At 47.4% G+C, this 27,851-nt stretch overlaps 4 protein-coding genes across 5 annotated transcripts in view; 2 read left to right on the top strand and 2 right to left on the bottom strand.

Annotated features, from left to right (window-relative positions):
* The window catches only part of LOC135419360 (mediator of RNA polymerase II transcription subunit 12-like protein), a 46,659-nt gene extending 31,830 nt beyond the window's left edge, over nt 1-14,829 (bottom strand). Inside the window, exon 1 of the mRNA XM_064665650.1 lies at nt 14,820-14,829. The gene's annotated coding sequence lies outside the window, so the exon portion shown is untranslated. The remainder of the gene's footprint in view (nt 1-14,819) is intronic.
* P2RY14 (purinergic receptor P2Y14) lies at nt 4,253-7,476 on the top strand. Of its 2 annotated transcripts, none has more exons than XM_064665648.1 (2): nt 4,253-4,479; nt 5,289-7,476. In XM_064665648.1, the coding sequence occupies exon 2, from the start codon at nt 5,299-5,301 to the stop codon at nt 6,310-6,312; it is 1,014 nt and encodes a 337-aa protein (XP_064521718.1). In that variant the 5' UTR covers nt 4,253-4,479; nt 5,289-5,298; the 3' UTR covers nt 6,313-7,476. The 2 variants fall into 2 exon arrangements, with proteins under 2 accessions (XP_064521718.1, XP_064521719.1); XM_064665649.1 differs by having other exon boundaries at nt 5,281-7,476.
* Nucleotides 10,038-13,649, top strand: GPR171 (G protein-coupled receptor 171). Its single transcript, XM_064665643.1, has 2 exons — nt 10,038-10,244; nt 11,776-13,649. Exon 2 carries the CDS (start codon nt 11,824-11,826, stop codon nt 13,039-13,041), a length of 1,218 nt encoding a protein of 405 aa, XP_064521713.1. The 5' UTR covers nt 10,038-10,244; nt 11,776-11,823; the 3' UTR covers nt 13,042-13,649.
* Nucleotides 14,830-15,228: 399 nt separating the features above from the next.
* Nucleotides 15,229-27,617, bottom strand: LOC135419313 (mediator of RNA polymerase II transcription subunit 12-like protein). Its single transcript, XM_064665587.1, has 6 exons — nt 27,460-27,617; nt 19,808-19,939; nt 18,615-18,741; nt 16,780-16,994; nt 16,353-16,457; nt 15,229-15,408 (listed from the first exon to the last, which is right to left on the bottom strand). Exons 1-6 carry the CDS (start codon nt 27,514-27,516, stop codon nt 15,229-15,231), a joined length of 816 nt encoding a protein of 271 aa, XP_064521657.1. The 5' UTR covers nt 27,517-27,617.
* Nucleotides 27,618-27,851: the final 234 nt, after the last annotated feature.

Below are 27,851 nucleotides of genomic sequence, written 5' to 3'. Positions count from 1 at the left end.
CCCCCAACCTCAGCTCCCTCTCAGAATATACTCCTTTCCCACATCCACAAAGATATTAGCTTTTCTATTACCACGCATTTTCACTAATTCTGTGCTTGATTTCAAAGCCTGCCAGTAAACCTATGGGAGGAATAGAAAAGGAGGAAGCCAGGCAGGTGAGTAGGATTAAAAGAAAAGAACAGGACAAAAAGAAAAAAAAAAAAAGAAGAAGAGCAAAACAAGCAGCCAAACACCAAAGACCCATCAGGTATCCCCAGAATCCATCTCCCAGTCTGAGCACGCCCCGGGCAGGCACCACGCAAGCCCGTGGCTCCAGTTCAGAGCCCTCCCATGCAGGGAGCAGCAGTCCCGGGGCAGGATGCGTCACAGGAAAGGTCGCAGCCAGCCCTGGGAACAGTTTAGGAGAAGCAAAGTCCAGCCGTGCAGTTGGGACGCTCGCTGCTGTCCGTGCCAGCTGCACTTGTGTCGCTCCCGGCCGCCGTGTCCCGGACCGGCCCGGGCAGCGGCAGCTCCCGGAGCCCGGCACCAGCTGGGCAGGGCAGGGCACGGCCCCCCAGCCCTTCCCCTTCCTGCTCTGAAATCCCCCGCCCGGGCGAGGAGCGCCGATCTGCCCCAAACCCCCCGGGCGGGAGCGCCGATCCCGGCACAGCCTCCGCCGGGAGCGCGCACGGGGCGCGCGGGGCCGGGACCGGGACCGGGACCTGACATTCCCAGGCTGCAGCTTCCCGGCCCTTTTCCCTGCCAGGGCAGCTGCGAAGGGCTCGTCCTGTCCGTCTGTCCCTGGGTCGCAGCTGAGGAGGAACCCCAGGCGCCATCCCGCACTTTGTCCAGGTGAGACGCTGCCTTCCATCACCTGCTCTGCCCCCGCCAACGTTCTCAATTAACCGCCACTGCGATTTTAGCTTTTACATTGGCAAATAAGGTGAACATCCATACTTTCTGCAAACCACTCAACTCAGAGCACAAAGCAGCAGCTGTAACTAACTACAGAAACCTGTACAGAAACTGCTCCACACCTGTGAGGCTGAGCCAGCACAGATGGAGGACACACAGGCAAGGATTCCTCTTCTCTGTCTTAAGAAAAATATCTTTTCTTAGCAACTACTTTTGTTTTAATTCACGACTGAGGAAATGTAACTATATAAAACTCATAGTTTGAAACATCAGAAATAGAATTTAAAGTAAAATATTTAAATGACAAATTTTACCATTAAAATAGAATATTAAAGGGAACAATTTCTTTATCTGAAACACATTTTACTACTTTTAAAAATCTAGTTTTAGGACAACAAAATTACTGATTATTAAAATGTTTTATTGACCTAGTGCCCTGATTTTAGCTAGGGAAGAGTGAATTTTCTCTCAGTAGCTGGTACACAGCCGTGTTTGGGTTTGGGATGAGAACAATCCTGATGGTTTAGCTGTTGCTGAGCAGGGCTTGCACCAAGTCAAGGACTTTCCTGCTTCTCATGCCCTGCCAGCACAGAGGGGCATAAGGAGTTGGGGTGGGCACTGCCAGGACAGCTGACCCACCACTTGTTTTTCTTGGTTATTATTGGTTATCTCTCTTGGTTATTATTCTTCTTTTCATTGCAATCTTTTTGTCATTATATTTCAGTTCTTAAACTGTTTTTATCTGATCCTAACATTTCCCCTCGTATCCACCACTCCGACATGGTAATTTGGAGATAGGAAGGATCTCCGTGGGGAAATTTTGAGGCTTAATTAAAAAAAAATTAATATTTAAGCTAGATCTGAAAATGATACTACATGCAAAGAGCTCAAAGCATTGTCCGAGTTTCCATGTGAGTATCAGGGTTTGCACAGAGACTTCACAGTGTAACCTGTTAATGCTAAAAGCTTATGGGGTCAGAATAATGCAGACCCTCGTCTAAAAATCAGAAACAAAAAGGGAATGAAAAATTTAGCTTATCAGAAAAATGAAGCTGTTGAATTTCAGATTTCAAGAGAGCACAGGGACTGCTAGACAGTAAGGAGAAATGAAACAATTACTGGTGGGTTTTGCAAGACAGAAATACAACTCTGCCCTTGAGGTGTCCAGACGCTGTGGCCAAAGGAGCCTGCGCTGCCCTTGAGAGCTTTAACAGGAAATACACCCCCTTATCTGCACTGCTCTGTGCAGCTGTACACACTGCTGCAGGTACCTGTACACACTGCTGCAGGTACCTGTAGATCTGCACTGCTCCATGCACCTGTACACACTGCTCCTTGTACCTGCACACACTGCTCTGTGCACCTGCTGATCTGCTCTGTGCACCTGCTGGCTCTCCTGCCATGTCCTTCAGAACACGTGCCAGGAGAACATCCCCTGTGATCCAGCCAATGGTCACCGACTGCTGCCTCCTCACTACAGCATCCTGGATTTTGCCTTTTTGGATTCAAAGTGATCTGTTAATGTGTATAGAGTTGTTCACACTTCTGCTCTTCCCCTTACTAACTGCAGCTGCAGACAGGACACACCCACAGTGTCCCCAGGCTGGCAGGGCCACAGCCACAGTGACATTGCCAGGACACACATCCATTCTCAGCTGCTGTCAGAGGGGACACGGTCCTCACCAGCACCCCGAGGAGCAGCTGAGGAGAGACACGGCTCCCTCGGCCCTCTGTCCTTACACAGCAGCCCCGAGGGGTCTGGAAGGCACAGCAGTGAGGAACTGAGACACTGCAGAGGTTACACTGCACTGACTGACCCCCTCCCCAGAGCCATGCAGAAAGGGAGCACCAGCACCACGTCTGGTGCCAGTGCAGTTACTCCCTTACTGCTTCCTGCAGTGGGAACACGACTTTATTTCTTCATCCTAATTCATCCTTCGTCATCCTAATTCCACTCTTCATCTCATTTCCCTCCACTACATTCTGTGACAAACTGAGCAGCTCCACCTGGCACCCGCCCCACAGGCTGCCAGGCAGGGCTCCTCTCTGGGGATGCAGAGAAGGGTCAGAGCAGCCCTGAGCAAGCACAGACTGAGAAGTGTCCCAGTGCCTGGGGGAGAGGGTTCCCCTCAGCCAGCCCCAAACACCCAGCCAGGCACGTGGGAGCGGGGACAGCACCCACAGCACAGCTCCCTGGCCCTGCCTGTGCTCCTGAGCCTTGCCCCTTCTGAGACCCCCAGGGAGACCCACAGCAGCTTTCTCACTGGGTTGCACCAGCATGGCCAGCACTGCAAGTTTGCCCAGTACTGACATTCCCACCACACTAGAGAGAAAATCTTAAACCAAAGTTCTTCTTTTAGCACACTCAGCACAATTTGCAATAGCTGCGGTGTGTGTTGTGCTTCCTCCATCTCTAGCTTCCTCCTAACTTCAGAGGTACCATCAGGCACGATCATCTGCCCTGATTAACTCCATTTCGCAGTTCAAAAAAGATTTCTGGTGACATTCACCACTGTCACCAGTTCCTGACCCAGTAATTGCATTGCTTATTTATTTATCAAGCAGCTGCATTCATTTCCATAAATAGCTCAGATGTGCACTTGGTACTACAGAATCTTTGGTAAATTCAGGGAAAATAAAAGAAACACGACTTGTAAAGATTATTCTTACATTCAGTAAATCAGCCATGAACTTTGAAAATTGACAGCCAAGTTCAAGAATTGCCTTAATGCTACTGGGGACAGTCAGGGGACAGTGCAAGAGTCTGACCTCAGAGGGGACTGAGCACTTCTAATGGTTTATGCTACTTCCCTTTTTGTGTGTTTTGCCAAGACAACACCATTTGCAAGCTGAGGAAGTTCAAAGCTTTTCTATATTTTACCAAATATATCTTGTTCATCCAGTGAATCAAGTTTGCTGGTTCGCACAACGAGTCGACATTATTTACACAAATCAATACAGTTCATGCTGGCCCAGGTGTTCTGGGCCAAGAACTGCTGCTCAAGTACAGAAGGCAGTTTGTGACACCCGTCCCAAAAGCTGGCACTAACGTGTGCCCTCTGCCTCCCACCAGCAGCAGCCACAGGAGCCACCCTGGGGGCTAACGGGACAGGCCAGTGATGGGAGAGTGCTCCCTGCCCCCCTGAACCACTCACAGCAGCAGGACAAGGCCTTCCACAAAGAGCCAAGTGTGTGACGAGGTGACAGAGAGCAGGTAACACTGATCATGAACCTAACTGTTGCAGTGCACAGCAGGGGCCACAGGGGCCTCCAGCCTTACCCATGCAGTGAGGGCTGAGGCTGGGTATGACCTCAACCTCATGAGCTCCATGGCTCTGCCCCCAACAGTTCCCACGTCCTGACAGGTCTGAAGCCTTGGCTGAGTGCTGATTCTGAGGTGGTCTAAGCAAGTGTTGCACTGCAGGAGCCCCTCAGCACCGTGGGGTCACACTGTCCTGTGTCACAATAAAAGACTATCTGCCTGTCTCTCCCACAGGACTCACAGCAAGAGCAGAGGCCCCGTGCCCAAGAATGGACAGTGCTCTAGACCCTTAGCAAAGCTCCACAGCAGGCAAGGCAGAAAAGGTAAGGACTTGCAATGATATGGAAAGATGTGCAGAGTCTGGCTGGGACTGTGGCTGCCTCTCAACAACAGACATTGCTGAATGTGCTGGTATCAAATGTTAAATTTGCCTGGGGTGTCCTCCATGCTGCACAGACACAACAGACTTTACAAAGACTTCATATCCACATCTCTAATGACACAGTTCTGAAATAATCTCAGCACAAAACATATTAAATGGCTTAGGAAGTTCATTAAGTATCTGCTTCCAAATCCAAGCATAGAAAGACCCACCTACGGGTTCCTCACTTTAGAAAACCCTACAGAGCAGGAACAAGTTCTAAACACACCACATGCAGAGAGAGGATCCTGCTGAGACAGTCTGGCAAGAGGAAAAGAACAGGGACACAGCAGAAAGAATAATTTTTAAACACAGTGTGTTACTATTTAAATAAAAAATGCCATTTGCTATTGGTGCCTTTTCAGGAGGTCCTTCTAATTTCAGCAGTATCACCCCAAACTGGACTCATGCCCAGGAAAGAGGCAGCCCAGGGCTGGAAGGCAATGGGTTAAAGTCAAACAGAGAAGCAAATGGATCCTCTGTTCAAAGCAGCAGCATGCCCTTGAACATCACCAGACAGTGAGGGAAATGGCACCACCTGGAAAAATACTCTGCCCCACTGCTGGGAGCCGTGGTGTGGGAACGTGGTCATTTCTGAGAGGCAGGCCACGTTTATTTGGAAGCGAGAGTAGAAAACTTACAGTAACTAACAGAAAGCTCAGCATCACTCTGTCCTACTGAGATACTGTTTCTCTGCTTCTAGGAACGAAGGTGCTGTAGGATGTTCAACACCAGCACAAACTCCTCGGGAAACAACTGCAGCCCCCGCACAGCAGTGACCACGACAGTCATTCCACTGCTCTACTCCTTCATCTTCCTCACGGGGCTCTCCCTGAACGCCCTGGCAGGCTGGGTCTTCCTGCACGTTTCCAGCACAAAGAGTTTTATTGTCTATCTCAAAAACATCGCCGTGGCCGATCTCCTCATGAGCCTGACGTTTCCTTTCAAAATCCTGGCTGATGCAGAGATTGCACCTCCGGAGCTCAACCTGTTTGTGTGCAGATACTCTGCAGTCGTGTTCTACATGAACATGTACATTGGGATCACCTTTTTCGGCCTCATAGGGTTTGACAGATACTACAAAATTGTAAAACCTTTGTTCACCTCCTTTGTTCACACAGTGAACTACAGCAAGGTGGTCTCTATAATCATATGGCTGTCGTTAATGCTTATATCATTTCCAAATATGATTTTAACTAATGAAATCACTAAAGACAATTATTCCAGAAAATGTATAGGTCTTAAAAGTGAGCTTGGCAGACAGTGGCACACAGCGACAACTTATATTTGCACAGGGATTTTCTGGGTTGTTTTTATTCTGCTAATCATATTTTACACTGCTATATCCAAAAAAATATACAGCTCTTACAAAAAATTCCGAAGGAGCTCAGACACGGCCAAGAGAAAAACCAGCCGGAATATATTCAGCATCATGTTTGTGTTTGTCATCTGCTTTGTGCCCTACCACCTCTGCAGGACCCCATACACCCTGAGCCAGACCAGCTCCCAGTTCACCTGCCAGTCCCAAAAATCACTGTACTACGCCAAGGAGTTCACTCTGATGCTATCTGCTGCGAACATCTGCCTTGACCCCATTATTTATTTCTTCCTCTGCCTCCCCTTTAAAGAAAAGCTGTATGAAAAACTGCATCTCAAGCTGAAAGCTTCGAGTGAGGTTGAAATTTCTAAATCCAGAAGATCAAATACACTTCGGGAAAGTACAAACATCTTGTAGTTTCGGGTCTGTACAATTGTGCACGTTTCAGGAAGTCATTCACAATGCAAATGTCCCAAAGAAACACAACAGATGAGAACCAGCAACAAACAAAAGAGGTTTCAACACAAAACACCAAGTGCTCTTTCTCTGTATATAACCATTATTGCATGTGCCAATGTATTCCCTATGTGCTGTTTCACTGACGCTGTGATGGCATCAGGATCTGACACAACCCACCTGGATCTTCAAAACAGAGAGAGGAGCACCTGGAATGGCATGTTCTGGAGCTCCAGGCCATAGGTCTCTGAAATGATCATCCAAAAGACCCAAAACCAAACCAATTTTCTGCTGTTTCTCACAAAGCCAGGCACGACACACGATGGCCACCAGAGCAGCCTGACAGCCCTGGGAACACCCAACACTCCCCCTCGAGCAGGCAGAGCCCTCGGAGGCAGCACGAGGATGGGCAGCACCAGTCTCCACCAGCCCAACCAAGGGGACCCAGACTGTGCTGGGAATCTCACTCCTGTATCTCCTGGGTCACAGAGCAAAGGGTTGGTGGCAATGCACAGCTTAAGGAAGGATTCTATGCCAACAACTGTGTGTGGGGGGAAGATAACAAATAAAAAAATAAATTTAAAAAGAAAAATCAAAAAACCACACAGCAAATTCTCACAGATACATACAAAGCCTGAAATATCTTTGGTTATATATATATACACATATAAACATATAGAAGTTTTCTTAAGGGACATATTCTATAAAATTAAGAACTAAACATAACTATTTGTCACCCTTGGGCAAAAAATGTCAGAATATTTCTATAAGATCTGATGTTCAATCTAAGCAAGGGTTTCAAGAGGATCCTTCTATAAAGTAAGGAGCACAGTTACACTGCACGGTCTTCCTCAGGACTTCCCTGAACTAACATGAACACACACACATCCACACCAAACTGCAGAAACTCTGCTGGTGCAGGAAGAGGCAAGAACATCACAGAGCCCTCTGTGAACACACAGGAACCACTGTCTAGAAAATCCAGGTGCATTTAAATCCAGAAAGAATGGTTTGTTGGTTTTCCCATGCTTTTGACACAGTGATAAAGCATTTCTGCCTGTACCAAGGTAACAGCTGAAAGCCACCAATCTGCTCTGTACAAATATAATATCTTTTGTAATTGTATTTTTCAGTGCGGCTTTTTTTTTTTAATTGATTTTATCATCGTACAGGGAAAACCCACCAAGGCATAAATTCTCCACTAAAGCTTTCAGGCAGCAGCTTTGGAGGCTGAATGCTTTCATTTTACTTAACAAAGAAACTACAGGAAGAGAAATAACATGTGCTTCACCCTTCTGTCACTGTTTCATTTTAGTCCTAACAGGTAAGAGTGAAAAATTTTCAAACATCTGGTCCTTACACCTTCTCCAAGACTGGGGGTAACTTCTCTTGGCCCGAGACCACTGGTCTGCAGCAGCAGGATTCCACCATCCCACAGGACTGTATTCCAGCTAAAGGTCTGGACACCTCTGCTGGGTTCACACACACCTTTGTGAAGCAAATCCACCTCCACGTGTTTCTCACTTGCCTGGAGAGCAGTGCCAGCACCCCAGCCTGGGTGTTCACTGCACTGCAGGGGCTGGGGGTCCCCAGCCCAAACCTGCCCACAGGGACTACAGGACAAGGCTGTGTTCTGGTTGTGTTTGTTAAGAAAATACATAAAAGGTTATTTATGTGGTTCTTTCAGAGCTCCCCAACTCCATTAAACAGACTCTGAAGGCTCTGCCCTCTAAACAAGGGAGCCAACCTGCTGGGAAAGGGAATCTGGTGCTTTGTGGAAGATCTTTTGTCATTTATGGCAAAAACATCCAGTTCCCTGCATGGCAGGGCTTGGTATTTATTTGCCTACGTAAATCTACATAATTGTGGCTGCGAAAGATCACTAGCATAGGCAGATGAAAACTCTTCCCCAATATATATTTGAATAACTTTTTAATTGCTTTGCAAGCTTTGAAAACATTATTTATATTGCTTCCTCACCCCAGCAGATCACTGATATTAGAACAACAAGAACCCACATGCAGGCACCAGGGAAAGGGTGGTGATCAACACCCTTGTTCAAAGGAATGCTACATATAATTCACTTTGAAAAACTCCTCCTCCAAGAGCTTCACTAGTCAAGAAATGCTCCTGTGCCCCTGCTCCTGCTACAAACCCACCCTGTGAGTGACAAGTCCCAAATAACACCAGTGTCAAACCAAGCCCCTGCTCCATCTCCCCAGCCTTGCTCCTCACTTCACTGGATGAACTGAAGCCAATTTTTTTCAGCACTGGGTAAATTAATCCTTTCACATCTTTCCCAGCACATCATGCCTCAGACACCTCAAGCCAGCTCCTCACACACCCAAGTAACTCATATTCACATGTCTGTTCTCCTCCTAAAACACCTCTGCAGAAAGGGCAGACCATTTCACACTAAAGGTTTACCCAACTATCACATACTTTGTCTGTTTAGACCTGGAAGTTTCCCGAGTTGTAAACTGACTGCTGAAAAGGGGAGAACAACAGAGACACAGAGACAGAAACAACTGACAGTGCTGCAGTTTGGGTTTAAAAAAAAAACCCTACACGTATGGGGAGATCAGCTTTGCATAAGCAGAACACCATAAAATGATTGCTCACAACTGGACATGGGATCATGCTGGATCACGACGTTTTGCAAACATTTTGACAAATATGGTCTGAACTTTCAGCTTATGACTAAACATAAAACCAGACATTCTTCATCTGTTCCTTCCCAAAGCTCTGGTACGGGGTCTGTAAATTCCTGTGGATTCTCAACCACAACCAAGTGCCACCAGTCAGAGTTTCAGTGTCGCTGTCAGTCCCTCACCCCCGGCATGGTGTCAGACCTTTTCCCATGGCATACCAAAAATAAATAAAAATATTTCCCCTACTTCCCTAATGTGTCATTTTTATTTTTAATGGTGCTTGGTAAATGTCCAAAGGTTTAGAATGTTTGAGATCAGCAGAATCCCTACATTCCTTAAAATCCACAAATTAGAGTGGAACTCTAAAGCAAACACTCGCGAGATCCCCAAAACCTGGAATTTCATGCAGGTATATCACAATGAGCGAGGACCAACTACATTGCAAAATCCTGGTTTCAGACAGATTTTAAATGTAAAATATATGGGGGAAGAGGGGTAGGGTGCAACAGTTTCAGATTTATAAAAACAAAAGCAAAGAAACAGCCACTGGTGTGACACACTCACAGCCCCAGGTCAGGGATCTGGGACTGAGCAGATGAACTTTTGGGAACCACACAAGAAAGTCCACACACTGAGGGTGACCTAACCACACATCTTATGACCCTTACATATGTAAACACATAATAAACATTTAAACCTTCAGGCCTGAAAGCAGCAGGACACACTGCACAGGGCAGTGCCCACAGGGGTCAGCCGGGTCACAGCCCCAGCCTCCAGCCCGGACAGCTCCTGTCCCTGGCACCTACAGATCAAACACCTCTGACCATCTGCCCTCCACAAAAGCTTAATGGGAATCACACAGACCCGTGAGACTGGCCCAGCACCACGGCTGCCCCGGCTGTTCCCCAGCCCATTCCCACCCCTCAGTCCCGTGGGCAGCAGGGTGGGTGTCGGGCACAGCCCTCCCCTGCCCCTCCCCAGCAACAGGAAAGAGGGCCCGGGGCTGTTCGTGAGCACTTACGTCTGTCTGTCCCACTCTTTCGGTAACTTCCACGTGATTCAGCCATTTGAACTCTGGGGTTAACTGCGTCAGTCGCCTCATTTAAAAACCACAGCCACGTTTTCAGATCCCCGCAGAGGCAGCCGGAGGAGAAGGTCACACACCGGGCTGGGGGAGCGGTCGCTGCGACACATCAGAGCTTTGCAGCCCGATGCCCAGGAGAGCCCAGGCCACAGGGACAGGTACGTGGTTCAGTCTGTGTTTCAGCCTGTTTCGGTGCCCGTGGATGTACAGTCAGAGAGCCGGCTGTGCCACACGCACGGGGTCGGCTCGGGCTCAGCAAACCAGCCTGGCTGCCGGTGCCAGTGTCCCCGGGCAGAGCCACCTGTGCCCGCGGGGGCTCCGCTCCAGCAGCCCTCGGGGCTCGGTTTGCTGGGGGCTCTGCTCCAGCAGCCCTCGGGGTTTGCCGGGGGCTCCGCTCCAGCAGCCCCTCGGGGTTTGCCGGGGGCTCCGCTCCAGCAGCCCTCGGGGTTTGCCGGGGGCTCCGCTCCAGCAGCCCTCGGGGCTCGGTTTGCAGGGGGCTCCGCTCCAGCAGCCCCTCGGGGCTCGGTTTGCCGGGGGTTCCTCGCCCAGGACGGGAGGAGCCGGGCTGCACCGAGGGCAGGGCAGGAGCTCCAGTGCCCGGGGAGCAGCGAGCCCAGCACCGCCTGCCCTCACCTCACCACACACCACGCTCCATTCCACCCGGGTACCTGTGCTCAGCACAGCAGAGGCCTGCAGAAAGCCAACTGCAAGGAGTAAACTGCTTCCTCCCCCTTTCAAACCACTGGAGTATCTGCAGTTGTTTTGCTTTACAAATTCTGCATACATATTTTACAGCAGAAATCATACGTGCAGTTGTATAGCTCTCTTATATTGTGTATTAAAATTAGAAACAATATAAAGAAATAGAATTGTTACATTCTGATGCTACTCAAGACATAAATGTATTGGTTTTCATTCCAAGAAATTCGAAGGAACAGCTTTTCCCACAGCCATTCTATGCAGCAGCCTGCAGTGTAGCAATCAAACAAGCCCCTCAGTCATGGAGTCATATATTTAGTTGAAATAGGACCAATATTTTTTACTTTTCTTCCCTTTAATTTCTAGTGAAGCCTACAAAGGTAGTGAGTAACATTACTTATTATCTGCTTCTTTCAAAATGTGCTTTTCCTAAAAGTTTCATAAAAACATACAATTAATTTGTTCAAGCAGGAAGAGAGAGCAGTGTGCAAACCTCAGGACTGATCAGAACTGTTTGCTCACCCATTAGACATACCCATATTGGTCTGTCAGTGCACTCACTCAGAACTCCCAACACATTTTTATAGAGCAAGGCTGGTACAAAGATTACGTTTTTATAGGCACAGTTTCAATCCTTAAAAAAAAAAAAGTTATGAAGTTTTAGCATTATTAACTAGATGCTTAAATAGATTCAAACCTTTTTCTCTGGCACCTTGGCTGAGGGCGAGTGTCAAACCAAACCCTCCCAGAAAGGCTGCTCTAGTGGAAAAGCTGCTCAAAAGGCTCAGGAACAAATCCTAATATATTCCTAAGTCTTCCAACATGAGAACAAAGCCCTCCTGAGTATCTGGGAAGCAGCATGAAGAGCGAGAAAAATATTTCTTCCTAATTGCATTTTTCCTTGAAGTTAATCAAGCAAAATTCTAAGAGAACAACAACTGCCTTTAGGAAAGGCAGATGTCATTGATGTCCTCTCGGGTCTTTTCGTAGGTCCTTGATACCTCGAGTCAGCAAAGCCAACTCACACAGGAGTTTACAATGTCAAGCAATATTTCAGAATGCCATATCTATGAAGACATGGAACCTTTTACCTATTTTTACTACTTGATTTTTCTTATGGGAATTATTGGAAGCTTTTTTGCACTGTGGGCATTCACACAGAAGCATCAGAAACACAAGCCTATGAGCATCTACTTAATCAACCTCCTCACTGCAGATTTCCTGTTAACTTTGACTTTGCCAATGAAGATTATTGTTGACCTAGGAATTGCGTCCTGGAATCTGAGAATATTCCACTGCCAAGTTACAGCCTGTTTCATCTATCTGAACATGTATTTATCAATCATATTTTTGGGATTCGTGAGCATGGATCGCTGCCTGCAGCTGATGCACAGCTCTAAGATCTACCGCATCCAGGAGCCGGGCTTTGCCAAGACGCTGTCGGTGGTCCTGTGGCTCATGATTCTCCTCATAACCGTGCCTAACATGGCCATTCCCATACAACACATCGAGGAGAGACCCGGCGCAGGATGCATCGACTTCAAAACGAAGTTTGGGAGGGACTGGCACGTGTTCACTAATTTCATCTGCACAGCGATATTCCTGAATTTCTCGGCCGTGATCCTGATCTCCAATTTCCTCGTCGTCAGACAGCTCTACCGCCACAAGTACAGCGAGAGCTACGGCAGCGTGAGGAAGGCGCTGACCCACATCCTGCTGGTGACGGCCGGGTACCTGCTCTGCTTCGTGCCCTACCACGCCGTGCGCATCCCCTACACGCTGAGCCAGAGGGACACCACGGCCAGCTGCCCCCTCAGGCGGGCCCTCTTCAAAGCCAAGGAGTCCACCCTGCTCTTTGCAGTCTCAAACCTCTGCTTCGACCCCATTCTCTATTACCACCTTTCCAAATCCTTCCGGCTGAAGTTCACAGAGGCGTTTGCGGCCCCCAAGCAGACAAAGGCGCTCACAGACGTGGAGCTGCAGCACAGCAGTGAACAGCAGGTACACGGCCCCAGCTCTCAAACATGGGCACAGAGTGAGCCCACCTGCAGCAGTGGACAGCAGGTACACCTCCCCAGCTCTCAAACATGGGCACAGGGTGAGCCCACCAGCAGCAGTAAACAGCAGGTACACCTCCTCAGCTCTCAAACATGGGCACAGGGTGAGCCCACCTGCAGCAGTGAACAGCAGGTACACCTCCTCAGCTCTCAAACATGGGCACAGAGTGAGCCCACCTGCAGCAGTGACAGCTGTTGAGTGACTCTGCGCGCAGACACCGCGGGTGACGACGCTCCTGACAATTCGTGAGCCCGAGCAGAAGGAAAATCCTTGATCAATGAATGCCCATGGCTGTGTTCCACACTCACACAGGGGGTCTGAGCCCACAGAGCCTTCAGCAATGCCTTCCACTCTGCTCAGTGAGCAGTGGTGACCCACCAGGGACCAGCAACGTGTAACAATACGTGTTCAGACTCAAACATACTTTAGAATTATTTATGGCAAACACCTGAACTCACCTTTTCTAAGTTAAATATTGTGTATTTACTATATTAAATGACTTGGTGCAATCGAGTGAAGAAATTACTGAATGGAAGTTCTTCAGCTGCAAAGTTTTTTTCACACACATGATTAACCCAAAAGCATTTCAGAGGGCATTATTCACTCCAGACAGGGATTTTAAACTGCACTGATTAAAAATTATTGTATCTGCCTATATCATACCTGCAGTTTTTATACATAAATTTCTTATTCTTACCAAGTTCCATTGCCTCTCCTTGCTGCTGCTTCAATGAATAGGAAAAAACCTAACATGTTATTATAGAAAATTCAAGCAAGTTTTAAAACAAAGATAGAGTATAAGTATCCAGCTTGTTCTCTTTGCTTGTTTTCTGATCATAAAAATTTATAAAACAGCAGATAAGTTTATTAATATTCTGATATATATTTACTTCCAAAACTTATGCCATATGCACAATAATCAATAATCAAAATTTAAAAATCAATTTGCACTGGCAAAATCCAGCTACTTAGATTAGCTCCATCTGCAAATCAAAACTATTTCAGAAACAAAACCAAGTTATCTTTTTTCTAATCCTTGAGCAAAAAAAAAAAACATGATTCATATTTTGCTCAAAGCAAGCATTCAAAATGGTTCATTCAGCATTTTCATAACAATTCTCCTGCAATAAATCACAACCCAAACTTTGTGGGCTAAGAAATTTAAAGGAAAGAAAGCTGGAATTATGATACTCTCACATGAAGCTTCATGGACTGAAAGGACTTGATATTGTTAAAAAGTTGTCATTGTTTAAATATAATAATAACTCTTAAGTAGGTACAGTCCAGTTTGAGGCCTGTTCAGTATCTGGGGCCTTTTTGCAGCACAGGGGAAAACATGAGAACCCATCTGCATGAGGGCTGGGATCTAGAGTGTTACTCATGGGGCTTCCTCCAGTTCTCATGAGCCTACAGACAAGCACAGCAGCAGCAGCCAAAAATCCACGTTGGGAGCAGCACCAAGTGGGCAGGAAGAAGAGACACCTCCTGTCACACAGTTCAGAGCTACTTCTTTCAGATATTTCGGTGTTCATCCATCTGCCCAACTCCAGCCCAAAACATTCTATTTAGCAAGCTTTTGTTAGAGTCTGGGTCATGGTGGGCTACTGTGGTGCCTGCCCCTGAACCCCAGTGACCACCACACTCCCTCCCTGGAAATGCTCTGCCCTCCCATCAGGCAGCACCACGACACACGAGCACAGGTCACTCATCAGGGGGATGGGGAAGGTCACTGGTCACTCACCAGGGGCATGGGGAAGGTCACTGGTCACTCACCAGGGGCATGGGGAAGGTCACTGGTCACTCACCAGGGGCATGGGGAAGGTCACTGGTCACTCACCAGGGGCATGGGGAAGGTCACTGGTCACTCACCAGGGGCATGGGGAAGGTCACTGGTCACTCACCAGGGGCATGGGGAAGGTCACTGGTCACTCACCAGGGGCATGGGGAAGGTCACTGGTCACTCACTGGTCACTCACCAGGGGGATGGGGAAGGTCACTGGTCACTCACCAGGGGCATGGGGAAGGTCACTGGTCACTCACCAGGGGCATGGGGAAGGTCACTGGTCACTCACCAGGGGCATGGGGAAGGTCACTGGTCACTCACCAGGGGCATGGGGAAGGTCACTGGTCACTCACCAGGGGCATGGGGAAGGTCACTGGTCACTCACCAGGGGCATGGGGAAGGTCACTAGTCACTCACCAGGGGCATGGGGAAGGTCACTGGTCACTCACCAGGGGCATGGGGAAGGTCACTGGTCACTCACCAGGGGCATGGGGAGGGTCACTGGTCACTCACCAGGGGATGGGGAGGGTCACTGGTCACTCACCAGGGGATGGGGAGGGTCACTGGTCACTCACCAGGGGATGGGGAGGGTCACTGGTCACTCACCAGGGGATGGGGAAGTGTGTGGTGTACTGCAGGTGCCGAAGGAGGTGATAGTTGGCTGGCACAATCAGCTCTCTCAGCCTCTCCCTCTTGGCTGACTTCTCGCTCGGGACTGAGATCCTTCTCTCCAAGGAAGGGGTCACACACTGACAAGACTCCCCAGGCATGTGAGAAGAGATCTGAGACATGTAAAGCAAAGGTGTAAGGTAAGTGTAACCTCCAGCAGCTGCAGACAAAGACAGGATTTGCTCTTGCTTGCAGCTACTTGTCAAATATCTGAGGTTTTTCAGAGACAGACAAAGCAAGGCAATTGCATTCAAGCCTGAGATTTAAGATAAACGTACATATTATATCCCTGTGCACATCTCCGTAGTTATTAGACAAGTTTTAACCTAGAGATGTTCAGTCAGGGAAAAAGCATTCTGATCTGGAGCAATCTGCACACTCCTCATGTTGCTGTGACACAGAAACCACAATGAGCTGTTTCAGCAACTGAGGGAAAATAGTGGGACGGGGGAAGTGGGAGGTGACAAGAGACACTGTAGGTAGGCATGGACGTGCTTGAAACCACCAACATGACAGTTATCAGGCAGAAACGGGGTCCCAGTATCCTGCAAGTGATAAGTCTAGGCAGTCCATGCAAAACAAGGGGAAATCCAAAGGAAGAAACAGGAGATTCGAGAGTCATGCAGAACAGAAAGGAAAATGAGGGGAAACAGATTTGAAAACAGAGCCAAAACATAGAACCATCCTTGGAGAAGCAGATAGCATCAGTGGGGGTCCTTGATGTCAAACAAGTGGGGAGCTCTGCACATTTCTTCCTCCTCACTGTAACACACGTGCTCAGCACGCTGGGGATGGGGCAGGGGGGAGAGCAGGGGTGTCTGTGCCTGCAGGAGGACAAACAGGGCAGCACAGGGGAGCAGCAGCACAGGGGAACAGCAGCAGAATGCAGAGAACAGGTGAGGCACTGACAGACACAGAGACGATGCCAAAGGCCATCAGCTGCCGAGGGAAGGAGCAGGGTGGTGCTGGGGCATGGGGGGATGTTCAGTGGCAACACAACAGCAGCCATGGGCAGCAAAGGCATCACAGGCATGCAGAAAATCAAAGGCAAACCTACTGGAAATTCTGAACCGAAATCTGCCTTAAAGTCACTCTTTTCTACATCATCAAAAATACCAGTGGTTCCTGAGTCAATGCCCATATGTTCCACAATACCATGATCCTAATAATTGCCAGGGAGAAACACAAGTATAAGTCACAGCAAGCTCAAGCACTGTGCCTCTTTAAGAACTGTGTCTTTCAGTTTGTCCCAAGTTATTCAGATCACCAGACAGCTGCTAGTTTGATACATCTGCACCAAATCAGCAATATTTACAGTTACACACAGCAGTGAAGTTAAGGGATCCTTTTCAGCTTTCTCAAAGAGGAAGAGACAAGGAGACACAAAGACCCCCAGTGTCTCACACCTGAAATACTAATGCTTTGCTGAGAACCCACATTTAATGAAACACAATAACAAACATGGGAACAGCACAAAGCATTACCTCCAGTTTCACATCATGATCCTTTGAATAATGTTCATCTACAGCTTCCCCATTAGGGGAGCGTTGTCTGGGAGCTGCAGTGATGGACAGGTCCCCACGAGATATTAAAGTGCACATGTAGGCATCGTGGGAGAAAACATCATGCCGAGTGAATTCCGAGAAAAGCAGCACCAAATTCACAAACTCTGTCTTCTCATGGTCACTGCTTGGGTCAGCTACACAAACAAGAAAAAAAACAGAAGTTAAACTGTAGTTTCAGCTTATAAGTCTTTGGGTTTGAACTGTTCAAACAGCTGGCCTTTCCTCCCAAGTGCTGTCTTACCTACAGTACTTTTGCATTTATAGCAGAAAATCCTATAAAATATTTGCAGAGAACTCGGGATCTGCATGCCAGGCCTCCAAGATATAAAGGCAATATTTTCATTAAAGCTTGACAATGTAGTGTAGTTTATCTATTAGAGATGCTCATGCACATCAGGAAAACAATAATTAAAATAAATGCATGTTATTTTGTCAGGACTAAGCAAAGCCTAGAGAAGTACAACATATAAAATGTTGTCACTAAGTTTTCATTTGTCACAGCTCTGTTTAATTTGACTTGTTCTTTATCACAGAAAGGTTTGCAACAGTGTGGTTAACAGAAAATAGCTTTATATCATGCCAAATCTATTGGGCAGCAAAAGAACTACCAAACCTGAATTATCACCATTTATTTAAAAGCAAATTATGCTCTGGAGTTCAAATTAGCCCAGCATGTAACAGTGTGTTCAGCCACCCTCACTGGGCTGCAGCACAGCAGCTGTCAGTCTGCCCAGGAGCAGTGGGGTCTGACCCCCCCTGCAGCCCCAGGTCTTGCTCCCCCAACACCCCTCAGGAATGAGGCGTGGGGCTGGTGGAGCATCCCAAAACACACACCTGAGCCCAGGTGAGCTGCCCTCCTCAAAAAATACCAGTATGTGCTTTTCATTTTTGGAGACTCGGGAGCTCAACCACTGCAAAACCAGCACAACAGCACAAAACTTGTCCAGTGTTCCAAAACACCAAAGGACATTTCAAACACAGGAAACATCCCCAGCTCCTTCCCCTGCCCTTCAGAGCTCCCCGGGCCAAGGAGAACAATACCACATCTGAAGGAAGCACAGCAGAAACACAAGGCTTAGTAACACAAATAGCTGGATGGTTTATTAAAACCAGGGTCATCACTGGCACGAAAGCAGAGCACTGCCAATATCTCTGAGTCTGAAACACAATTTAAGAAATTTCTCCTTTTTCGGACATTGAGAGTTTTCAGTAGTGTGTTTCAAACCTCTTAAAATCTGCCCTAACCAGCAGTACTGGAGGTGCCAGAAACACAAGCTATGCTGTCAGTTTTATCAGACCAAGACGTGTCATGGAGCAGCCCTCAATGAACAAAGATCCTTTTTTCAATCCACTACCTGTCAGCCAACAGCTTTCAGCTGCAACACTTGAGTGTCATTTCTAAGTCAGTCACTTAGAGCATGGATGTGTCAGAAAGAGACAAGTGTTTGGTGTAAAATATGCACAGAGTGCAAGTCATTTCCCCAAATCTCAAACAGCTTAAACAGAAATAAACACAGTTTCTGTTAATTTTCCTTTTGGGGGAAAAAAAAAATAAATCAAAAATCATAGAAGGATCCTATAACAAGGATCAAGGAGATTTAAAAGAAACACGATAAGAGATTTAAAAAGTGTGCACATGAGCTGATAATCACAGAAACTGAAACACCCCCTACAGCAAACCAGTAACTTCAGCAGCCAGGCAGAAGACCAGTTGCTTCTGACCTACTTTGGAATATAAATTAGTTCATACTCACATAACGAGGGAGCTTGTGTATCCAAAAACCTTAGCAGGACATTCTGGAAAACTGGAAGACTGGAACCTGTCAAGGAGGCTGAAGACAGAGATTCCTTTTCATCTAGGACTTCAGATTCACCACATCTCTGCACAGTTAAATAAACAGAAAAGCATGTCTCTGCACCCAAATGCACACAATATTCCCCCCATTTGCATCTGAGGCCACCACACGTGTGCCTGCTTCCTACCTCGGCACAAACTCGCTCTAGAACAACAGGCTTTTCTCATTACCTAGTTTGGTTATTTCTAAGGTGTTTTATTTAATCACTTTGTATTTACTGAGTGGAAAGGAACGCCTGAGACATATTCCATCAACTGCAACGACACAGTTTCACAGAAAACCAAAAATTCAAGATACAGAACTTCCAGGACACTGTGAACACAAAAGGAAAATTCTCCCCTGTGTAAATTGAACAATGAACAGAGCAAACCCCTCTGCTTGAGGTGGATTTGGGTGCAGTGGGGCAGGAACAATGCAGGTCCCTTCCCCCAGTCTCTGGTTTGTGATGAGAGCAGACAAAGCCAAGAGGTTCTGCAAAGCGAAAGTCTCTCTGCACATCCTGTCCGTGTGTCCTCAGCAGCTGCCAGCGCTCCCCCCACACCCGGCTGACAGTCACACTCACCACAGTCACACACCACTGCTGGGGACCCTTTTTGCCAGGAAAATCTCCCCAGCAGAGCCCCGTGTGGTGCAGCCCCAGCTGGCCCTGCCCCGAGGCCAAGGAAGTGGCTCCCAGCAGTGCCAGGGATGTAGAGCTGTGTGACCCCCCAGGGACACAGCACAGGGACACACTGCCCTGCTCCAGCTGATGGCCTTGTCCCACCTGCCAGACTCACAGCCCTCTAAAAGGGGACTCCAGTTCCTGTGGCACCCCTTTAGTCAGACAAGTAGTTCACAGAAGTGAGAGACTTCAAAGAGACATAAGTCGGCTACCAGACCATTCTGAATCAGGATGAAGTTACTTACTTTAAATAGAAGGTTTTTTCATTCTAAATTTGTCTAGAATTTTAAAAATATTAATTGATGAAAAGATTACCAGTGCTCCAAACTCACTCCTTTTGTAACAAGATGAGATTAAAGTGAGGCTTCCTCAGAAACACCTTACTCTTTAAGCAAAGTGTCACACTATGCTACAAGTAGAAACAACTTACTTCTGCCTCAATCTCTGCTCGCCTCTTCTCCAGAAGCTTGGCCACAGCCATGGCCCTGTGCTTCCCAGACCTCTTACAGCTCACAGCCCACTCACAGAGCAGCATCACCACGGCCTCATCGTTTGGGGCAACCTGTGCAGGGCAGAACAGACAGAGAGCAGCTCACCCACGCAGCCCCCAGCTGAGCTCGGAGCAAACAGCCTGCACACCAGAGCTCTGCAGCAGGAAAACCCAAACCAGCTGCAGCTTGGTCTTCCCTGCTGACAGAGGCACACACTTGCTGTCATTTGCACACATTTGCTTCATTCACAGTGTTTTCACATGACACATAAGGAAATCCCAGTTTTCACACTGCTGATACTCAAATCAAAAGTTCACTTTATCATCAAGTTCACAAAAGCAGAGAAGGGTGATGTGCTGTGTGAGCAAGAGGAACAGGAGCAGTGCACCCACAGAGCCTCCCAGCCCACTAACCACAAGGGATTTACGTGCTTCTTATTTTAATTCCTCCAGACCTCCTCCATCTGTTTCCACACTGTGACTTGCATCCCACTGACACATTACAACAAACAAAACAAAACATCCTCCCACGTCTAAAGGCATTATCTGTCAGATAACCAAGGTCAAAAAATTCCCAGAAAGCTCTGTTTCTTTCTGACATTTTTAAGAAACAGCATATGTCTTTTGAATCCCATCTGTTCAGGACAATGGGATGCAGTGTGAGTGCTCATCCCATCTCTGTTCTCACTAACCACCCACACTTTGGAAGTATTTTTTCCTTGTGTGCTCCTGAGCTGGCTCTGCTGAACTTGCCCATCCCTCCCAAGCTGGTCACCATCTCTGAACACTTCAACAAACCAACCTGCAAATTAAAGAGTTGTGATTTTTCTTCTTCTCTCAGGGTGAGTGGAAGCTACACTGAGCAGTGACCATCACGAGGGCCAGAGCCAAGCACAGCACCCTCAAAAAATGAACACTTTTCTCAAAGTGACTGGGAATTACAGACCCACAAGTAAAGTTCCTTCTTCAAAGCTGTCCCAGCTGTCCTTCTCAGGAAACCAGAACACAAGGGGGTGTGGAACAAGGCTGCTCTGCTGTGTACACACGTCAGAGAGGTTTCCTGTAAATATGTTTCAATGGCGAGCAAGAAATTCAACCCACTGGGGGGGAGCAGAGGGAGGAGGGAAAGGCTTTTCTCTTACCCAAATGAAGAAACACAGCAATGTCACCTCTGCTGTGGTGAGATGCACTCAGCTACCCACAGAACTGGAGGTGCTACAGATTTCTGAAGACAATGCAGAACACCCAAGAGTCTGATCTCCACTGATGCAGACTTTTGTTGGGCAAGTTGGCATCCCCAGAGCCATTCCCACACACTGGACTCTTGGAGCACAGGGTCCTGCAGCAGCTAAGACAGGTAAAGCTGAGGACTCTGACCATCAAATATGTTATTTTGCTTTTGAACTAACAAAATGTGGACCCACACAGCTTCCTGTGCCCCAGCAGCTGCCCCTCAGGGCCTCCTCCCTCCCGACACCGTGCTCAGTCACACACTCAGTGCATCGAGCAACCAGGCTCTGGGTTTGACACATAGTAAGGTCATATTTCTACCCCAAAAATTTCAGGGGCAAGAAAACAAAAAGATCAGTTCACATGTTACTTAATGAGTACACTTTGTAGGAAAGCCAGTACACAAGGTGCTGGGGCAGGTGTGGACAGACAGGAACTGCAGCTCTGGGGTGGCAGGAAACTCCCCACAGACAAGACTGTTCCTCAAGATTCTCAAACCTTCCACAAGTATGAATGTGACAAAAACACTTCGAGGTGGCATCAAATGGGAGAAATTATCTACAGCATGCAGCACACACAGCTTTGAAGTAAGACTTGAAGTTTAGATAACTCACTGCCAACGTTTGTCATTTAGCCATGATCCAAAATAGCCATAAGCTTTTGAAAGCCCCAGTCAGACCCTTCCAGAGAAAACCAAAGGCCTCATTTCTACCAGCTTATAACTGGAGGAGGAGATGGGTGACAGAAAAGTCTTGGTTTGGATGTTTTTAAAAAAGCTACACAATAACAAAAGAAAGCATTAAAAGGATAGTATTAAACATTTCTGCTCCTGATGGGTTTGGAGATAGGCCAGCTCATTCCCTTTGGAAACACATCTGTGTATCCCCACCACACCGGAGCTCTCAGTGTGTACTGCTCTGTGGATAAACTGTTCTCCAGCGTTTGGGGGTTTAAAATCAACTAAATGCACTGCCCCAAGCAGTGCAGAGTGAAAGAGGGGATATGAACCACCCCTGACTGCAGCCCAGGAGGGCAAGTACAGAGGCACGTACAGAGCAGCCCTGACACCAGCCCAAAGAGAAACCTGGTACTGGAGCACAACTTCCACATTTCTCTAAAGGATGAGACCATGTTCAACAAAACATTAACCTCTGCTTTGAAATGGTCCCATATAAACACAAAAGGCAAGCTGTGTTCCTCTTAAGGACCCCATCAGTTATTTCGGTCACAGAATAAGTTTTTCCCTTCCAGAGAGATTTTGTACTTTAACTCCCTTAGACACTAAGATGAGCAAGAATCTGTTTTTGGCTCTACTGAAATAATAAAGGATGAAAATATCCACACAGGTAACTAAGCAATTAGAGCAACTGAACCAATGCTAATTTCGTTATTAAAACTCTTACAAGACCACTCAGAATGTGCTCTATTTTCTCAGTGCTTGGGAAAACAAACTCTGATTCTGCAGATATTATTTTGCTCATCTTGTCTCTCTTTCCTGTCGTGCAGCCCAACACATTCAGATTTGGGTCCCTCACAGAGTCACAAATGTTAAATCCAGGCTCTGGGACTCCAGGGCCTGCCAGAGCTTCTTTCCCACAGCGGGGTAGGGGATTTTGTTTGTTTCATTTCCAGCAAAGTGATCTCAGAAAGACAAATATCAACTCTCTGCATTTGTCACAAGCTCCATTCGTGAGAACCACGGTCAAAACAGGAGTTTTTCATTCTAAAATGAAAAGCATCTCTTGGCATCATAAGAATTCGGCTGAACTTCAAAGACAACATGAGAAGCAAGACCTAAATACAGCTATAGAGCCCTAAACTTTAAAAGCAACCCAAGTGCAAAAATATCCATAGAGTTTCAGGATTCTACATAGTGATTTCAAGAAATTCAACATTAGGCCTTAAAAATCAAGCACTCACTCCTTCCCCCCATTCACTACTGCACACTGGCCAGAAAATCCTGGTACCAAGTTGCATTTACCAAGTATGCCCCCAACTGCTGAGGTGTACTGCAAGTTATACTTAAACAAATTGTATTTTGCTACACAGGAGACTGACAAATTAAAAAGTCTCACCAACCATTCCAAACTAAAACAAATAAGGAGGTGAAAAAAACCAATCCTTTCTCAGTTCCCTTCCTTAGTGGTATCTGTGACAGACAATGACAGATAATAAAACTCAGGTAGTTCAAATGTTAGGTGAAAGTTGAGTGGGTTTAAACCCCAGGAAGGTAAGTGACTCACAGAAGAGTTGTCACAGACATCACAAGGTCACTATTGCATCCTCCAGCTCACCCTGCCAAAGATTTTGTTTCTGCCCAAATCAACTCCTGCCCTCAGGGGACTCATCCCTCAGAGGGGCTGCAGAGGAGTCCCGGGTGCTCCAAGCCTGGATAAGTGTAATACAATTTTACTCCAATTTAAAGCTGTATAGTAGCAATACAGACTGTTTACTGCATTTACACCTCCACAATAACCACCACAGTGATAATCATTCTGCAGCTGTGCACAAGAGATGAGCTGAGTCAAGGAAATGTCAGATGGAAAATACCTGTGGTCAGAAAAAAGGTCAGTAGTTTTCTCTGCAATCCCATCTCAAATGAAAGTGAATTTACTGTTTTATGTCACATCGTAGATTCTAAACAAGTCAGCAAAGAAAGGCAGAGATGAGAGGTCCTTTCATTGCTCACTGCACGTGGCCATGCTCACCAGGCAGCACCACTCTTCCCATAATCATTGTGATGTGACATCTTTATGGGCCATCAGACTTTCCCACCAGAACAACACAAAAACTGCTATTATGACTTGGAACTTCATGGATAGAGAGCTGAGCATCTGTCAGCTGCACTAAGTGCTGTGGGTTTTGGGTTGCACACAATGTGATGGGAGCCCCGTGCCTGTACAGAAACCTCCCACACAAGAGCCAGGCTGGGAGAGAAACACAGAGTCATTCAGGTTGGGAAAGACCTTTAAGATCCTCAGGTTAAACCATTAACCCAGCACTGCCAGGTCCACCACTAAACCACGTGTGATCCATGATTAGGGCTCAGATGAAGATATTCCTATGGGACTACACAGGAACCATCACTCCTGAGACACAGGGACAGTCAGTGAGAAACAGCAACACAATTCCTATCTCCTGTTTACAGACTGCTGAGTAATGCAGCATTTAATAATGCAGTCAGTGCTCCTCCATGCTGAGTCTCTTCAAGTTACTGGAAAAGCATTGGATTCTCCTCCCACTTCCATGGTCTCTCTCTAAGTCAAGGATGGAGGGTTTGTTTCAGGTCTGCTCAAAGCGTGGGCTTAGCACTCCACTTTCTCACACAGCTTTCACTGTGTCACCTCTGTCACATGCCACATGATGCCCAAAACCTGAGCTCTGTTCCATGCCTGCCATCCACCTGCCCTACAGTCCTACCAAAACCCAACATACGGCCACAGCTCAGCCCCTCACTCCACATTTTTTTCTGTCCTGCTCTCTCATGTTCTCTCACTAATGTTACCAGATTCCAGCCTTCAGCACCATTCCTCTGCATCTTGCCATGGGATGAAAAGCAGCTCCTGCCCCTGCAGGGCCCAGGACAACTGGCCTTGCAGCTACCCTGTCTACCCACCTACCCTCCCTCATTTCAGCCCCTTCCCCCAAGTCCTACTTTTGCTCTGAGGCTTGGAAGCCACGAGTTCTATATTAAAACAATTTTGAAGGAATCAGTACTGTGTATGCAAACAGCACCCAGAGAACACGTGTCTTTTTCAGTCTCTGTCAGAACCCAAGTATTTTGTAGCAGAAGCCACCTTCTCTCCCTTCCAGCACGTGCCAGTGCCTTGGAGTGCCAGCCTCATACACTGATGCCAGTTGCCTCTGGCATCATTTGCAGCCTTCAGGACAAGGTTTTGCACTCCAACAGGAAAATGGACAGGAAACAGGTTCCAAACAAGTTCTGGCTGGGTTCACAGCAAAGCATGAGCAGCAGATAGCTGTCCTTCAAAGAACATTGTGCTTTAAACAATTATGTCAGTAGGCAGACATCCTAGTGATGGACATGCTATTTACAAAATCAAAATCCTTCTAGGCTTACATGATGTGCCAGCTAAACACAGCTTCGTGACTTATGGCCTCTTCTGCCAAGGAAAAACAGAAGTTTATTAACTGGGAAGGAAAAAGAGGCAAAAAAAGACAAACAGCGTTGCACGTGGTGACATGCCCGCAGTGCCGAGACCGGAGCGCGGCGGAGGCGGGCGGGCGTCGACATCCAGCGGCCACGGAGCGGCTCGGCAGCCTCGGCACGGCCCTGGTCCGGGATGGGCACGGCTCCCCGGTCCGGGACGGGCACGGCTCCCCGGTCCGGGACGGGCACGGCCCCCCGGTCCGGGACGGGCACGGCCCCCCGGTCCGGGACGGGCACGGCCCCCCGGTCCGGGACGGGCACGGCCCCCCGGTCCGGGACGGGCACGGCCCCCCGGTCCGGGACGGGCACGGCCCCCCGGTCCGGGACGGGCACGGCCCCCCGGTCCGGGACGGGCACGGCTCCCCGGTCCGGGACGGGCACGGCTCCCCGGTCCGGGACGGGCACGGCCCCCCGGTCCGGGACGGGCACGGCCCCCCGGTCCGGGACGGGCACGGCCCCCGAGCCGGGACGGGCACGGCCCCCGAGCCGGGACGGGCACGGCCCCCGAGCCGGGACGGGCACGGCCCCTGGTCCGGGACGGGCACGGCTAATTTCTTATCAGCTCCAAACGCAGTAAGGTAAGGCTGAAACTTTCAAAGCTAAGTTTTCTCTCAGAAAGAAGTCAGCAGCTTCTTTGCTTCTGCCCTCTCTTATATCTCTTGTGCCTGCTGTGCAAACACTGACCTCACCTCCGACAGTGCTTTATTCCCACCCGGCATTCTTCCCCTCAGGGCAAAGTGTGATAAAGATGCAGTCAGAGGATGCCCTGCAAGTGAACCGGACAGACCTTCATAAAAATGTCTGGTACTCCCAACTGGGGAGCACGGCTTGAAGAGCTCTCTAGCAACTAAAGCAGCAGGTTTTCAAGGCAACCCAACTTCAAATCACAAAGTACCATAAAACAGAGGCAATAATGGCAGACAACCTGCAGTGAGAACAGAATAATAACTTTCAGGAGTCTCCCTATCAACACTGCCTTTTGAAACACAAAGAAAGAGTCTATTACTACAATTGTAGCTGGAAGTCAGGAAAACTTCTGGAATACAGACAGGAAGAATGAAAAAAAAGATACAAATACACCTGCAACAGCACAGAACCACATCATTCAACTCCAAAAGCAAATGAATACAAAAAGCCAGCACCCAAAGGATAGAATGTCACACCCTACCTGTTCAAAAACACAGCACACCTGTGTGCTGAACTCCTGATGGCACCTGGGCATTCCAGGGTTAAGAACTTTTAGGGACTTGTCCTGCCTGCTGTTACAGTTCTCCTTCCTCCATTTCTCTCTCAATAGCAGAAAAGCATATTGGAAACACAAAGAAAACTCTGGCAACTGTTCTACTCCTTCCTACCTGCTCTGAGCTCCAGTTTGTTGCCAGGTCTGTCTCTCTGGAGATGCTGTCATTCCCCCAACACTACATTCTGTTTGTTTAATGCAAAGCCATTAAAGTGCTGACTGGCAGTTATGACACAGAATGTCTGTGCAAAGAGGGTCCTGAATCACGACCATCAATGGCTGAGCTCACAGCCACCAACAAAACACAGGTGGAGCCACAAAACAAGCCACTCTGCACTCAAATTTTTAAAGTATTAACATAAGCAGCTATGACAGATCCACTTGTATTTCCCACTTTCAAATTTTACTCCAGCAGTGTATTATTGAAGTCGGATATTTCTTCTTTTTCCAAAACATTTCCCAAGGAAATTCAGGAGTTTGACATTATACATAGACCCAGCAATATTATCATCTGCACTGTGCACACACAGAAAGGATTTAAAAATGCTAAAGATTTCTGATTAAATTTCATGATCGCTGGAAATGGTTTTAGGAGCACAGGCAAAAATATCAAAAATCCCAAGAATATGTAGTTTTAGAATATTTTTCTATATTAATAACCTAGTAAGTTAGCACTTGCTACAATATATGCAAAAGTTGTCATCAAGCAATCTGGAATTTTACTTGGCATCACCCAAAAAAACAAACCTGTCTAGATCATTTCTCCTGAATGAGGTTTGCAGTACACTGAAGAATACAATTACAACAGCAAAGAGCTGTTGTCTCCTAATAAACCAACTGTCAGCTGTAAAGAAAAAAAATATACCAACAAAATATCTATCAAATACACACAATTCACATAAATAAAAATGGTTTATAGATTACAAATTGAGAGAAGACTGCAGCCATTACCTCTTGGTTATCCTTACTCTGATTTGTCCAGAAGATCTTATGATAAAGTGTCTCCATGGAATTGCTGGAGTCTGACCTGTCAAAACAATGCCGACCCAACACTTCCAAGGCGTGCAGGACCCGGCTGATGGTCACCCCTGGGGACAGGAGTCAGAGAGGAGGGGAGAACAAAAAAATCTCCCGAACAGCACAAACACAAGGTTCTTTGGAAATACAAGATTAGACAGTGGGTTGCAAATAAATCTAAATAAAATTAACAGCCATACTCTCCAAATGAGCTTATGTAGTATAAACAAGAACAGGCAAACCACACGTTTTAAAAGCCGAGGTTGAACTAGACAATACCAATAGTCATACAATACCAGTATGGTACTGGCCTACACTGTCTCATA

Source organism: Pseudopipra pipra, chromosome 10 (genome assembly GCF_036250125.1).
Source record: "Pseudopipra pipra isolate bDixPip1 chromosome 10, bDixPip1.hap1, whole genome shotgun sequence".
Lineage (NCBI taxonomy): Eukaryota > Metazoa > Chordata > Aves > Passeriformes > Pipridae > Pseudopipra > Pseudopipra pipra.
Note: the sequence above shows the minus strand (reverse complement) of the source record. Positions and strands in the feature narration are given on the sequence as shown.

Bases quoted from the DNA above. Each gene is read 5' to 3' on its own strand.
- GPR171 (XM_064665643.1), top strand. From the start codon at position 11,824: ATGTCAAGCAATATTTCAGAATGCCATATCTATGAAGACATGGAACCT.
- LOC135419313 (XM_064665587.1), bottom strand. From the start codon at position 27,516: ATGGAGACACTTTATCATAAGATCTTCTGGACAAATCAGAGTAAGGAT. The intron at 19,940-27,459 runs GTAATGGCTGCA...TGCCCTGCACAG, and splicing joins AGAGTAAGGATAACCAAGAG to GTTGCCCCAAACGATGAGGC. The intron at 16,995-18,614 runs GTGAGTATGAAC...TTGTTTGTGTAG, and splicing joins TACACAAGCTCCCTCGTTAT to CTGACCCAAGCAGTGACCAT.
- P2RY14 (XM_064665648.1), top strand. From the start codon at position 5,299: ATGTTCAACACCAGCACAAACTCCTCGGGAAACAACTGCAGCCCCCGC.